This window comes from Artemia sp. Qi Xiang Cuo, chromosome 14 (assembly GCF_049724085.1).
Source record: "Artemia sp. Qi Xiang Cuo chromosome 14, ASM4972408v1, whole genome shotgun sequence".
Classification (NCBI taxonomy): domain Eukaryota; kingdom Metazoa; phylum Arthropoda; class Branchiopoda; order Anostraca; family Artemiidae; genus Artemia; species Artemia sp. Qi Xiang Cuo.
In genome coordinates this window covers 11494827-11510720 of record NC_142807.1, presented here as the reverse complement: position 1 = coordinate 11510720, position 15894 = coordinate 11494827, and the positions used below count along the sequence as shown (strand labels likewise).

Sequence of the window (15894 nt, the reverse complement as noted above, 5' to 3'; positions counted from 1 at the left end):
CAAGTGGCTCCTTGCTGGAGCTGGAGCCCTATTAGGAGATAATTGTCCAAATTCTTGAATATATAAAATTTGTCGTTGTTTTCTTCCTTTAAAATTTTATACTATTGTTCTCTTCTTGGCCATATTTTCTTTTAGAAGAAAAAAAGCCCTCCTTGCTGGAGTAACAACGCTTTCAGCAGGCAAATGTGGAGCGCCTTAAACGTCTACAATGTGCTGTTGTTTTTGTTCCTAATGAATCTTTTCCTGTTGTTTCCTTCTTGACCTTGTTATCTTCCTAAAGAAAAAAGTTATCTCGCTGGATCTGGAGCGCCATCAGTAGAAAATATGGAGTGTCTTGAACTTCTAGAATGTGTTCTTGTTTTCTTTCTAAAGAATCTTATTCCTGTTGTTTTCTTCTTGACCTTGTTCTCTTCCTAAAGAAAAAGAGTTTCTCCTAGTTGGGGCGCCATCAGCACACAATTCTTTAGCGTCTTGAACATCTAAAATTTGTTGTTCTTTTCTTCCTAAACAATCTTCTTGTCGTTTTCTTAGTGCTCTCGTTTTTTCCCTAAAGAAAACGAGGCGCCCCTGGTTGGAGTGCTATCAGCAGACAAATACGGATCCTCTTGAACATCTAAGTTCTACAGGAGACAAGTTAAATTTCTTTAGGATTCGATCAATGCCGTTCTTAATATTTATACTTTGGGTGGTTTCCATTAGAGGACTTATACCAAATAGTTTTCCCTCGCGCTTAAATCTTCAGACGAGTGTATACTGACAATTGATGAATGTGTTGAACATTTGTAGACATGTCAAAAGTTAAACCAAATGCTATGCACTTTTCCAAAGCATATTCAAATTTATTCATTTCGATTTTAAAACGGATTTCACCAGTGGATCGTTCAGTTGAGCAACGCGATAAGACATCTGCAATCAGATTATTTAATTTCATATTAGCTAGATACATGTGTGTGTAAAGAAGAATATTCGCTATGTAAAAGCTTCATTGAAATTAATGAAGCTATATCACAAGTATTGCACAGGCGTACTCTGAAATATAAACACGCGTGTTTAATATGCTAGGCTACGGTATTATATACATTAGTTGTTAAACAGCTTCCATGATCAGTGTCGTGAATCCGGAAAACTGTAGAGGAGGGAGCAAAATGTATTTTTCGAAATCTAGGGGAGCATTTTGTTGTTTTTTTTTCAATCTAAATACCAAAAAAGAGATTTTGAAGAAAATACCAAAGAAATGTAGTTTCAGAGTCAGGGGGAGGGGGCACAAAATCAAGAATCAAAACGCTCCTTTCCTCTCCAATCGATCCCCTTGATCACTATCATCCCAACAGGGCAACTCCTCATATATACACGTGTCATCTAATCGGATGTCTAGTGGTCGATGTTCATGAATGGTAAGCAGAGAGCTACCCTTGTAAATGGAAGGTGATAACTCTAATTTACAGTTTTGGTAAAAATGTATTAAAGAATCTGTTTTTTGAAACCACTAAGTAAAATAACAAATTGTTTTTAGATAAATCGTAAAGAGCAGTGTTAAAACTTAAAGTAAAGTAAAAATCAAGTTGATACCATAGGCTTACGCTGTATCAGTTCAAGACTGTAGTATAGTATTACCACATTGTTTTCCCAAGATACGTTAAATGGCAGTGGAACTTCTGGAAAGACAGTATGCCCAAATTCCGTCTATTGTTTTTTGTATGTGTACAATACTGCCATCTATCTTGTCCCTTCTATTCCAGGCATGTAAAACACTCTTTGGACCAGTAGCAATAATATCTAAATTGGATTATCATCTAGTGAGTCTTTTTAAGTAGCAATTCAACTTCGTTTTTTGGAGGAATAATTTAAACTGCTTGTAATTAAGAGAGTAAATGTAACTAGCGTAAAAAGTATCAGTTTGGGTGTGCTCCAGAACCAAATTATCATCAATGGTCTTTAATTAGTTGCTAATAAGCATGCAATAATTATAATTAAGTTAATTATTACTTGCAAAGTTTATAATTATGTTAATAATTATCTGTTAGGCCATCAATGGCCTAAATGAATATTATACAGAGCACTGAATAGGAAATCAAATGGCAAGCTACTCTTTTAATCTCATTTCTTTCCTATTCTATTTGTATTTTTTTTTTTTTTTTTTTTGATTATGTTTTGTTTTTGATTTCCGGCACCATTCCAAAAAAGGTTATATTCTTTATACAGAGCTACAGAAATAAACTTATGAACAATAGCTAATTTTACTAATTTTGCTTTGTTCAGTATTTATTTATTTTTTATATTTATATTGTGTTGTTTTTCCTAAATGTGTTTGCCGCTGACGGTGGACTTGCTTCCTTAAAAAATTAATGGAGGAAAAAAAAGAAAACAATAAAGCATGATTTGTAAATCTGCTCTTTTAAAGCAGTAAACTGTAGCAATATTATACTTAATAAAGCACTTATAATGTATATATTTCAGGCTTGCTAATATTTGTACACTATGCAGATTTTTGCTTACTTCATAATTTTAGGTACACAGTACTAACTACAATTTTACTTAGTTTGTTTTTTTCTTTTTATCCCTGAAAATAATTCTATGTCAAAAATAAAAAATCTTAAAAACAACTAGTAGGAAGACAAAGAAGAATAATCTCCTAAATATTTTGCCTCTATGCAACAGAAGCAGATACTTATGTACTGTTGTGAAAGAACCTCATTCAGTTGGAGCATATTCTACTTCTGTGGTTTGCCGGAGCAATTTTGCTTTCCGTGCTACTCGATTACCAATTTTCGTGCTACCACACGTTCCCACAATTATGCTACTCTGTTTCTGTTGGAGTAGCATGGTTTGATGTTGTTTTTTTTTTAAGATCTCTTTTATTTTAGATGTCACTATTTTGAAAGATCTCTTTATTTTAGATTTTTTTATTTTAGATTTCTTTTTATTATATATGTCTTTTTATTTTTCACTTTAGATTTCTTCTATTGTTAAGTTGTTATGGTTTAGGTCCTTTCTTTTTCAGCACTAAAGACTCCTTGTTGTATGCAGGCAAAATATTCATGTGAAATGTTTCTCTTTTTTTGTTACTGCCCATAGACCTGTTTTCAGGTCTACCCATAGACCTGTTTTCAAGAATTTCTGATTCGGTTTTGACAAGAAATCGTTTTCAGGGACGAAATCAGAAATCACTGGCATAAGCCTTTTTCAGAATTGTATGAAAATGATGTCATTTCACTTTGAATTAGAATCAAGTTGATGAACTTAGATGAAAAGGTTGAGAGACATGGCTAATTGGAAAAAAAAGCCAAGACATATAGTCTGAGTGAGGCGACAAAGAATCGCTATCAGGGACGAAATGCTCCCTTTTTACACCCTCCCAGGAAGTTCCCATTTCGTTTAAATCTTCCTTTATGAAATCCTCCCACCCCAGACGAGGACGACCTGCTCTCCGTTTAGCCCTAGACGGTTGGCCAAAAAGGACAATCTTCGGCATCCCACAATTGTGCTACTCCGTCTCTGTTGGAGTAGCATGGTTTGGTGTTTTGTTTTGTTTTGTTTTTGTAGATTTTTTTTCCTTTTCTTTCTTTTTATTTTAGTTTTTGTTTTCTTTTAGATCTCCTTTATTGTAGATATCTCTATTTTGAAATATTCTTTTATTTTGAATTTCTTTATTTTAGATTTATTTTTGCTTTATATGTTCTTTTATTTTTTTTAGAATTCTTCTTTTTTTAGTTGTTATGGTTAATTCATGTCAAATGTTCCGCTCTTTTTTCTTCCTACTACCCATAGACCCCTTGTTTTCAAGAGTTTCTTATTTGGTTTTGAAAAAGAATCGTTTTCAGGGACGAAATGAGAAAAAAACCTGAAATTAATAAAGGACGAAATTTGATGGAATGTACTTAAAATATCTACCTCATAACTGTAATTGCGCTCGTGATTGTAGTTGAAACTGTAAATTCTAATTTTAATAAAAAAAAGAAAAATAGGACGAAGTTTAATGACTTTACTTAAAAGATCTACCAAAGAACTGTAATTTTCCTACTGCCCATAGATCTTTTGGTTTCAAGAATTTTTTAGTTGCTTTTTGACAAAGAATTGTTTTCAGGGACATTCATCGACGGATACTAGTTATTCGCTAGTATCCATCGAAGGTGGTTCAATTTTGAATTACTTTGCAGATCATGTATATTCGTTAATGACTTAGTTTTATTGCTGTTAGGTTTTTGGTTTTAATTCTTACTATTTTAGGCTTTTATTGAATTTTATTCATCTTTTAAATTTTTTTTTCCTTGGTTTTTTCTCATTCACATTGACTTTACGCGTTTTATTTTGTTGGTTTTTCTTCGGCACTCTCATTGATTATATTTTTTCGTTTTGCGCTGAAGAAGAGAGGTATTTGTTCCCTCGAAATATTCGGTTTGTTGAGTTTTGTCAGTATTTTCAGTTGGCCTTTAAAAACACCATTTTTGCTCGTTTTTCTTTTTTTATGTTAAAAGATCTACTTAAAAACTATTTTCCTACTATTCCTACTTTTCTTACTATTGCCCATAGACGTTTATTTTTCACGATTTTCTCCTTTGTTTTGTTACCAGTTCCGCCTAGGTCTTTTCTACGTTCGTCTGAAACTTTTCAGTCCCTTTCTACGCCTAGATTTTATATGTGCATGTTTTTTAGTTTGAAAAAGGGTGATTTTTTTGCTAAGGTGATAATACATTATGCAGTGAGTACACACATTGTCCTACTCTGTAGCGCTTGTCTATATTACTTTTGATTAAAATTTTATTTTAAAATTTCAGCTAAAAGATGACTGTTTAGTCGAAATTCGGCGCGTGATGAGGGAACGCGCAGCTAGTGTCGAACTTCAACCTGAAATTGAAGATGTATGTTTGAAGGATTTGACAATATTCTGCTTAAATAGGACAGGAAAGGGGGAAGAAATGCTCTGCTTACAAGAAAATTTGGAAAAATTGAGTGATGCCTGTGAGGAGGCTGTTTCCCAGTTCACAGAAGATGAAAGTGAAGATATTCAGTTAAACCCAATTATTGTTCAGGCTTGTGGGGCATTCTTGGACAGCCATTGTGAGGTAAGCATAAAAAATAGATTTTCATTTAAAAAGGGAAAAAAGAAGAAAGTGTCTTTTGTTGTGGGAATGTAGTTCAAAGGAAATGGGAGAGACCGTGAAAGCATTATGAGAGAGAGAGGGGGCGGGGGAGAAAGAAAGAGAGGAAACAAGAAGGAAAGGGAGAAGTAATGCTCTGCAAGAAAATGCTTAACAATTAAATAATGCATTTGAAGAGGTTGTTTGCCAGTTCACAGTGGATGGAAGTGAAGATATTCGGTTGGACACAATTATTGTTCAGGCAAATGGGGAATTTTCGAGCTTAAACATAAAAGCGTGCGTTCATTTTTAAAAAAAAGGGAAAAAGAGAAGTTTCTTTTGTGAGAATGTTGTCCACAAGAAATTAGAAAGATTATGAGGGAAAAGATGACAGGACAGGGAAGGGGGAAGAAATGCTCTGCTTCTAAGAAAGTTTTGAAAAATCGAGCCGTTTGGATTAAAAAAGTTTGATATTTGATTTCATCCCATCCCAAAAAGTGTTCTTTTATTTAAAAAGATAGGAAAAATAGAAAGTGTCTTTTACTCCGAGAAAGCATATCAAAAGAAATGAAAAAGAGGCCAAGATCGGAAGGGAATAGAGAGAGAGAGAGAGAGAGAGAGAGCAAAAAACAGGACAGAAAAGAAAACTGGAAAGATGACAATTCATAAATATAAAATGACAAATTGACTTAACAATGGATAATAATTGTGCTAAAAAGGAAAATAAATTAATACATTAAGAAAAAGGAAATAAATTATAATATTGGAATTTTCAGTCACCTTATCTATAGAGCTTTGTAATTGTAATCTGTTTACTCGGCTGGTGTAATTCAAAAGGCTCTATATCTCTTTTTATTTTGTCCTTTGATATAAAATTATCTTTTAAATTTTGGGTTTAAATTTTATTTATATTTCATGCTTCTTCATTTTGTCAAGAAGATGTTACGTTTTCTGAATAAAACAAAATTTGCTTCAAAACCTTTTGACGTTAGTGCTCTGCTTGCAAAAAATTTAGAAAAATTAAGCGATTCTTGTGAAAAAGACTGTTTGTCAATCCACAGAGGATGGAAGTTAAAATGCTCAGTAAACCCAATTATTGTTCAGGTTTGTGGGGCATTTTTGGATACCCATTGTAAGGTAAACTTAAAAAGGTTGCGTTCATTTAAAAAAAAAAGTTTCTTTTATTGTATGAATGCAGTTCAAAAGAAATTAGAAAGAGGAAACGAAACGAAATGAGAAATGATAGGAAGGGTAGAGAGAGAAAAATAGGAAAACGAGCAAGAAAGAGGTCAATAGAAAGAATTGTCTTTTAACTGATCTTAGTCCCAAGGACATCACAATGAAAAAAAATGCTTTGCTCCTTGGTTGCATGGTAGGTCTATCAAACATTTCGTGGTAACGAACTGTAAGTAAGGAGCGATGCGGCTCAATAGTAACCAAAACCGAAAGAAACAGAGTCTTGTTAATAATAGATACATCAAAAGAATCAAATTTTGATGCTTATTCAAAATATATAAAATTCATGAAGTTTAATGTTACCCATCAAAAGTTGCGAACCTGAAAAAAATTTGCCTAATTTTTTAGAAAGAAGAGAATCACCCCTAAGAAATCAAGTGATCTTAGTGAAAATCACACCATGAGATTCAACATATCAGAGCATCCTACTACACAGATTTCAAGTTCCTGTGTACAAAAATGTGGAATTTTGAATTTTTTGCCCGAAGCAAGATTTTTTTTTCAGGGTTGATCGTATCGAACGAGTGATCCTAGAAGACTGGGAGAGGGTTCATTTGATCGGAAACTAGAATTTGTAGTACCAATTCTAATTAACTAAAAATATTGGAAGGCAGCTACCCCCCTCCCACCCCTCTTCTTTTTTATCCAAAATTGTCCAATCAAAATTTTGAGATAGCCATTTTCTTCAGCATGGTCGAAAAATCTAATAACTATGTCCTTGAGAATGACTTGACCCCCCAAAGCCCCCGGGAAGGGCTGCAAGTTATGAACTTCGCCCATTACTTACATATAGAATTGTCTATTGATATGTATAAAGATAGTTTGGGGGGGGGGGGTTCTGGTGGGTGTGCTTACGCGGGAGGATCTTCTCATGGAGTATTTTTCGTGTGGGAAGGGAATTTTCCATGGGATGGGAGCTGGATTCACCAGCATTAATTAAAAAACTATCAGAAATTAAATAAAAGAGACAAGATTTTTCAACTCAAAGTAAGGAGCAACATTAAAACTTGAAATGAACAGAAATTATTACGCATATGAGGGGGTTGCCCCCTCCTTATTACCTCGCTGTTTTCGCTAATGTTCTTTTCGAATTTATAAAAAGCTTATTATTCTAATTAAACGGTCCTTGTGTATCAGGAGTCATATTTAAATAATTGAAACAAAAAGTCAAACTTTAGCGTAAAGACTGAGGTACTGAGAAGGGGGCAACCCCTTCTTATACGCAATAATTCCTGTTCGTTTTAAGTTTTAATGTTGCTCCTTACTTCCAGTTGAAAAAAGTTGTTTTTCTTTTTTTGTTTTTTTTTTGTACCTTAAAACCAGAATTTTAATTTTCTACAATTTCGCACAATCATTAGGAAGTTTTTCATTGTGTAACGTTTCTCGTTGTTCCCACATTGAATTAAAAAAAAAAAAAAAAAAAAAAAAAAGGAAACATATCCTGTTTGCGCAGTTAGCCGAACCGAATGAGTGTATCGTCCAATTTAACTGCATTATATAATCGAGTATGTCGAGTATTACAACCATTAATGCACTGATACAGTCGTCCTCTACTGAAAAATATATGCTAGCGGAATTACAGCCTTGTAATCACTATTCAACATCCTTCTCCACATACCTTGAATGTTTCAACTTAATGCTATCAGCCATTCCTTATATACTGCTGATAAGCCATTTTGACAGCCAGAATGTGTATAGGGTCTTTTGATTTTGTTCAACATCCCTGTCAATATTTCCTGAAATTTTTTATTGAAACCCTAAGCCTTGGAGACTCAGGATCAAACATGCCTCCCTTTCCCAATAATTTAAAACCTTATATGTAAACCAGCGACAACTTGCCTGATTTAGAGTCCTTGTCATGGAAGGCTCTGGGTGTTATATATTTTTTTTATCTTTGTGCTATTTTAGACAAAGTGGCGATCTCAAAATTTTTTTAATGTGCAAATAAAAATACTTATCCACGAGCTGTTTTTAAAAGAACTGCTGTTCATATTGATGTAGTGGTACTTGTATGGAATCTAGTACACACGCGAAGAGAAAAACATATAGAATGTCAAAGATGCTATTCAAAACCGGGTTTCCGCTAGCTAGTGAGTTGTTGTACACTTCTTTGAAACAATTTAATATTTATTTTTGGGTTGAAGGGGCAAAAAAGATACCTAGGTTAGGTTACGTATTTAATATATGCTATGCTTTACCCCCCCCCCCTAATGTACCAATATATTGCCTGAATTTGTTTCTAAACTATTATATTTTCATCCTATTTTGTTTTATTTCATTAGCATTAATCAAACTTTACATTTCGCGTGTGTTCTAGATTCCATACAAGTACCGACGAAGTTTGCTTATTAATGACTCTTACTGACTACTTTACTTATTATTGGCAAAATGTGTCTACTTTAAATATTGTCAATAATAAGTCATTATTTATTGTCATTTAAATATTGTCTATAATAACAAGCGGCAGTTTTCTCCTTGAAAACTGTCTCTCTCAGTTGGTTCGCGTAAAGTAAAAAAGAAAAATTATTTTTGATAATGTTGTTTTGTTTAAGAGATTTAATTCAATTTCTTGTAAAGACAGTTGTTTCACAGTCAATAAATTGGACTACGCTCCTCCTGAAGTAATTTTCACAAGACATCTGATTTTGTAGTTTCGTTATGGGATTCCCATAAGAGAAAACGTACAAATAAGTCTTGTAGAAGCCCATTGGACTTTGAAAAAAAATTCAATTATTTTTACTTTGGTTTTCTAGGAATTGGTTGACTTGGCTAACTTTAAATATTCCGAAAAATACCAGATGACCCAACACTTGACGAAATTTTTTCTTGTAATGTAGTAGCGCAGTGGGTTTGACCCACTTTGACCCAGTTTGTTAATATGGACCTGGAGAATGAACCCGACTGTAGCAACACACTGCAGGGCCGCCGCAGGGACCTTAATAGTCAAGAAGCGTCCTTAATTCTTTTACTTACTTACTTACTTACTTGGGAAATAAATTAAAAAGTAACAAAAAATTTTGTCATCAAAACTAATTAATTTTTAGAAAATAATTTGATAATTAGAATTGCAGTTTTATGCTGACATCTTATGTTCTATGGCGTAGAAAGATGGTAATATCAACTGGGATAACATCCTATGTTCAATGAAACAGAAAATCTTTTGTATTAAGTTCGTAGAGACACCAACCTTTAAGTTAGTTGGTCTTCAGAAAACAATTGACAGTTTTCTTCCCCATATTTTGTACTATTCTTGACCGCAAGCTACTAACAGATGAGATGATCATGAAGAGGATAATCAGCCCAAAAAAGATATTCAAAATAAACAAAGCCCAGAAGAGCTATCCATTCATCAAATCCATTGCAATTTTTTAACGTTTGGTAGGTTATAATAGAAAACAAATCAATATTTCTTTTAAAACCAAATTTGACCACAGTCGCTTTTTTAGGGGGGGGGGGGTATATAGCACCGAGGACTGGCATAACTCATAACTTTATATATTAAAAAGGACATTCATCAAAAATAGGAAATAAAACCAAAAAAAAAACAATTTTTTGCCATCAATGAAGAAATGATTCTTAACTTTATATTTCAGGTAATCTATCACCACCCCCCCCCCCCATAAAAAAGTAAAACAAAAACACCAAAACAAGCAAAAATCAGAAGAGGTATCCATTAATTGAAATCCAATGCAATGCTCTATTGTTTACTAAGTTATAATATCTTGAGCGGCGCTAAACCTCAAGTAGAACCCTGCACAGCTGTTTGTAGTTACGGTTCTAACTATGCAAACTCGTGAAGGATCCACCCTACACTACTATAAAGCCGCACTAGAAGGAGTTTTCACAGCTGTGTTGACCTTATACGGCTTGGTCCTTCAATAAGTCGTTATAGTAACAGTTATAGCCTGTAACTAGTGAAATCAAAAGTAGTGATAGCAACAGTGTCAAAACTGTCTGTCTAACTTTTATAAGCGACTGTAACTCGAACACGCTGCGCTGGTTTGGGGCCATTCCTCCAAAAGTCAAATACTTATGTGAGGAAACTGAAGATATTCAGGAAAGAGCAGTAGCAATTATAACTGGTATGTAGAGTTGTTGGTTATGTCCAAACACTAGAAAATCTGCGGCTTAAATTGTTTCCATGTGGCTGTGACCTCTTAATAATGTCTTTTGAGGAAACGTTGCTTGGCTCACCTCAGCACTGCCATATCTTACCACAAGATGCTGCAATGTTTGCTTGAACCAGGTCAAAACTAAAATTAGACCTCATAAAATCAAAAACAAATCGGTGTCGAAACTTGTTCAGCTCCTATCTAGCGTGCATAAGAAGTCGTAGTGACCTAATATATTGTTAGTCATTTGTTAGAGTGTGTCTAAACAAACCTAAGTTTTGCCTAAAGAGGTGCTTAATATTAACGTGTTTTAGTCTTACGTCATTGAAAAAACCAACAAAGAGAAAAATCTCTAAAAAAAAAAACAAACAAAGGAGACTGTGGCCAGTGGAGAGAAAAGAAAACAACAGAAACAAAACAACGCGGATATTTCGCCTGTATACAAACAAGGCGTCTTCAGCACGAAAGACACACAACAAGAACAAGATAAAAAAAAAAAACAATATAAAACTAAAAACAACTAAAACCACCACCAAAAAAAAAACACAAAGAAAAAAAAATTTAAAATTGGCACAAACTAAACCACGTAGGGAAAAGATAATTCAGTGAGGACACCAGAGTAACTGAGGAAAAATAAAAAAACTATAAATTACTTTAATTATTCAGTTGCGAAATAATCCTTTTGTTAGCTATTACTGACGCAAATCGTTTTGGTCTAGCAGGTAAAATAGTCCCCTGGTGATTATTTAAAATCTTTATTTCCTTATTGACTTTTGATTCACTCTTTAGAAGGTTATCATAAATTGGGTCAATATTTAAATTACCCGTGTACATATTTATGGAAAGGTTAGCAAACATATGTTTTTTAATTTCTATGGCTTCCCTGGCCCATTGGGTGTACCCCTTATCATTAGAAATAGCCAAGGCTTCATCAAATTTTACAAAATGATCTGCTTGAAGCCAAATATGCTCTGCTAAAGCTGAAACGAAAGATTCTGGAGGCTTGCTTCATTGTAGGGTTTTTCTATTGAGTTTCGGTGTTCAATAAACCTTTCAACAAATTGTTGGTGACTCCTACCAATATAGAACTTCCCACAAGAACACGGAATTTTATACACCCCACTTACTAAATTTCCCCGAGTTAAATCCTTACCAGAACTAAAAAAACTACCCATTGGCCTCAGAGATTGGAAACATGCATCAATACCAAATTTACGTAAAACCCGTGAAAGTTTATCACCCAAACCAGGTACATATGATAATGAAATGAAGCTTGTTGATACAACTAACTCTAAAGACTGAGAAACCTAAATAACCATACTATTATGTTTAACCCGTCCATTTTTAATTATCTTATCAATGAACTTAATTGGATAACTATTACAAAACCAAATATCACTCAAGTATAATAATTCCGAATCCAGAAATTCTTGGAAACAAAGTCCATAGTCTTTATGCACTAGTAAAATTACAAACCCCCTTTTTCACCGACATAGGGTTGAAAGAATTAAAATTTAAATTCATATCATTGTGCGTTGGTTTTCTGTAAATCGAGAAAAGTAAATTGAGATCCCTTTTAATTAATAAAATATCCAGAAAAGGTAATTTATTATTATCCTCAAATTCAACTGTAAATTTAATATTATTATCAAAACTATTTAAATGCTTACAAAATAGGTCTAAGGAGTCCAATCCATGTTTCCAAACGCACATCACATCATCCATGAACCTACCCCAGATGATGTGATGTGCGTTTGGAAACATGGATTGACTCCTTAGACCTATTTCGTAAGCATTTAAATAGTTTTGACAATAATATAAAGTTTACGCTGAATTTGAAGATAATAATAAACTACCTTTTGTGGATGTTTTCTGAATTAAAAGTGATCTATATTTATTTTTCGTGATCTGCAGAAAGCATACACACAATTATAAGTCTCATAATTTTCATTCTTGCCACCCTATGTCGGTGAAAAGGGGGGTTGTAATTTCACTAGTGGATAGAGCCTTAAGAATTTGTTCCCAGGAATTTCTGGATTCGGAATTGTTATACTTGAGGGATATTTTGTTTTGTAATAGTTATCCAATTAAGTTTATTGATAAAATAATTGAAAATAGACGGGTTAAACATAATAGTATGTTTATTGAGGTTTCTCAGTCTTTAGGTTTAGTTGTATCAAAAAGCTTCATTTCATTATCATATGTACCTGGTATGGGTGAGAAACTTTCACGTGTTTTACATAAATTTTTTATTGATGCATGTTTCCAATCTCTTAGTCCAATGGGTAGTTTTTTTATTTCTGGTAAGGATTTAAATCGGGGAAATTTAGTAAGTGGGGTGTATAAAATTCCGTGTTCTTGTGGGAAGTTCTATATTGGTAGGACTCACCAACAATTTATTGAAAGGTTTATTGAACACCGAAACTCAATAGAAAAACCCTACAATTAAGCAAGCCTCCAGAAACTTTCGTTTCAGCTTTAGCAGAGCATATTTGGCTTCAACCAGATAATTTTGTAAAATTTGATGAAGCCTTTGCTATTTCTAATGATAAGTGTTACACCCAATGGGCCAGGGAAGCCATAGAAATTAAAAAACATATGTTTTCTAACCTTTCCATAAATAGGGACACGGGTAATTTAAATATTGACCCAATTTATGATAACCTTCTAAAGAGTGAATCAACAGTCAATAAGGGAGTAAAGATTTTAAATAATCACCAGGGACTATTTTACCTGCTAGACCAAAACGATTTGCTTCAGTAATAGCTAACAAAAGGATTATTTCGCAACTGAATAATTAAAGTAATTTACAGTTTTTTTATTTTTTCTCAGTTACTCTGGTGTCCTCACTGAAGTAACTCTATATTAGCATCTTTCCCCTACGTGGATTAGTTTGCGCCGATTGTACATTTTTGTTTTTGTTGTTTTTTTTTTTGGTGGTGGTTTTATTGGTTTTTAGTTTTGTCTTGTTTTTTTTTTTTATCTTGTTTTTCTTGTGTATCTTTCGTGCTGTAGACGCCTTGTTTGTATACAGGTGAAATATCCGCGTTGTTTTGTTTCTGTTGTTCTTTTCTAACCACTGGTCACAGTCTCGTTTGTTTTGTTTTTTAGAGATTTTTCTCTTTGTTGGTTTTTTGTCATGGCTGGCCAGTTCGGCTTAAGATCTTTCATACGTCATTGAAAGTTTCATCTATTCTCTTTATTTTGCGTGTTTTAACTTTCAGACTGCTCAAGATTCGGGTGATGAAGGTGAAGTAATGACGTGTCTTATTGAAGAAAAAATGGCAGCAGGCAGCAAAATGAACTCAAAATGTAAACAGGCGATTGAGCATCATCAGCTAATTTCGATGAAAAATTATAAATTCACCTTCAAGTTCAAGCAAGCTTGCAAAGAAAGTGTTGAGCTCCTCTGCCCAATGTCTAGAAGAAAGTGAGTTTTGTTTTTAAGCTACTATTTAAACTCGCATTTCAAGTTGTTTCTATTATTTCTGTCAGTGTACTGTCAGATATGTAAATAGATTTTTTTATGATGTCTTGCGGATGTTTTCTATCTTAGAGCGTTGAATTATTATGTTTAAAGTATCTATTTGTTTATTTAGAGTATCTGTTATATTTGAAGTATCTATTCTTTCTGTGCTATATTACAAAGACTATCTTTTATTTTAATATGTAATCTATCTCTCTTCTAGATAAATATTACCCTTTAGCATTTACTATTATCTTTAGAAAAATACCTCCTTCTATTTAAATACCAGTTCTGTCTATACTTTCTGTATTCTATTCTAAATACTATCTTCGATTTTAATATATAATCTACTTATCTTCTAAATAATAAAATCTTCTTGTATTTAATACTATCAGTAGAAAAAAACTACTTTCTATTAAAATACTATCATCTATTTTAAATACTGATTCTGTTTTAAATAATATCCTTTATTTTATTTATAATTGATTTATATTCTAGATAGATACCATCTTCTAGTATCTAAGTACTATCTTCTATTTTAAATACTAATTCTATTTTAAATATTAATTCTATCTATACTTTCTGTATTCTATTCTAAATACTATCTTCGATTTTAATATATAATCTACTTATCTTCTAAATAAAAAAATCTTCTTGTATTTAATACTATCAGTAGAAAAAAACTACTTTCTATTAAAATACTATCATCTATTTTAAATATTGATTCTGTTTTATATAATATCTTTTATTTTTTATTTATAATTGATTTGTGTTCTAGATAGATACCATCTTCTAGTATTTAACTACTATCTTCTCTTTTAAATATTAATTCTATCTACACTTTCTGTATTCTATTCTAAATACTATCTTCGATTTTAATCTATAATCTACTTATCTTCTAGATAAGTAAATCTTCTTGTATTTAATACTATCAGTAGAAAAAACTACTTTCTATTAAAATACTATCATCTATTTTAAATACTGATTGTGTTTTAAATAATATCTTTTATTTTTTATTTATAATTGATTTATGTTCTAGATAGATACCATCTTCTAGTATCTAAGTACTATCTTCTATTTTAAATATTAATTCTATTTTAAATATTAATTCTATCTGTACTTTCTGTATTCTATTCTAAATACTATCTTCGATTTTAATCTATAATCTACTTATCTTCTAGATAAGTAAATCTTCTTGTATTTAATACTATCAGTAGAAAAAACTACTTTCTATTAAAATACTATCATCTATTTTAAATACTGATTGTGTTTTAAATAGTATCTTTTATTTTTATTTATAATTGATTTATGTTCTAGATAGATACCATCTTCTAGTATCTAACTATTTTTTTTTTTTTTTTTTTTTTTATTCCAATATTCACGGCGCCAGGTACTTCAAAGTATCTGATATGCCGCTATTCAATTACCTCTTTGAATGGACTCAAGGTTTTAAATGTCTATTGAACCTTCTTTTGAAGGTGTCAACAGAGGGATTTGCAGGGATAATATCCCCAGGAAGATCGTTCCAGATAGAAGTGCAACGCCGGATGAAACTGTTCCTCGAGCACTCGGTTTTCAGCGCATCATCTTTTAGATAATTGGACCGAGTTGTGTGGCTTCGTGTCTGCCTTGTCGGCTGGAGGAAGGGGGGCTCAATTCAAGACACCTCGTCTGAGGGAAGCGAACTCATATATTTGTAGGAAACAGCTATCGAGGCTATATTAAACCTTTCATTTAGAGGCTGGAACAACTCATGTGTAGAGGCGCAGCCCGCCCTATTTGCCCTATTCTGAATCTTCTGAAGTGGCGCCAACAGCGTTTTCGGAGCACCAGCAAATAGTGGGCATCCATATTCAGCTATGGGTCTGATGCAAAACTTGTGGAGTGGGATGATCGAGCTTGATGGAAGAAGGTTTTTGCAGCGAAGAGTAACTCCCGGCTTTCTTGCGCAGGAGGTTCTCACCCTATCAAGGTGGTTGTTCCAAGAGAGATCGGTGGAGAA

At 33.0% G+C, this 15894-nt stretch overlaps 1 protein-coding gene across 1 annotated transcript in view; it reads left to right on the top strand.

The window, feature by feature from the left end:
- Glg1 (Golgi apparatus protein 1) overlaps positions 1-15894 on the top strand; it is a 140172-nt gene that overhangs the window by 60990 nt on the left and 63288 nt on the right. Inside the window, exons 9-10 of the mRNA XM_089100084.1 lie at positions 4776-5063; positions 13651-13856. Of these exons, the coding sequence (XP_088956210.1) occupies positions 4776-5063; positions 13651-13856 (494 nt within the window). The remainder of the gene's footprint in view (positions 1-4775; positions 5064-13650; positions 13857-15894) is intronic.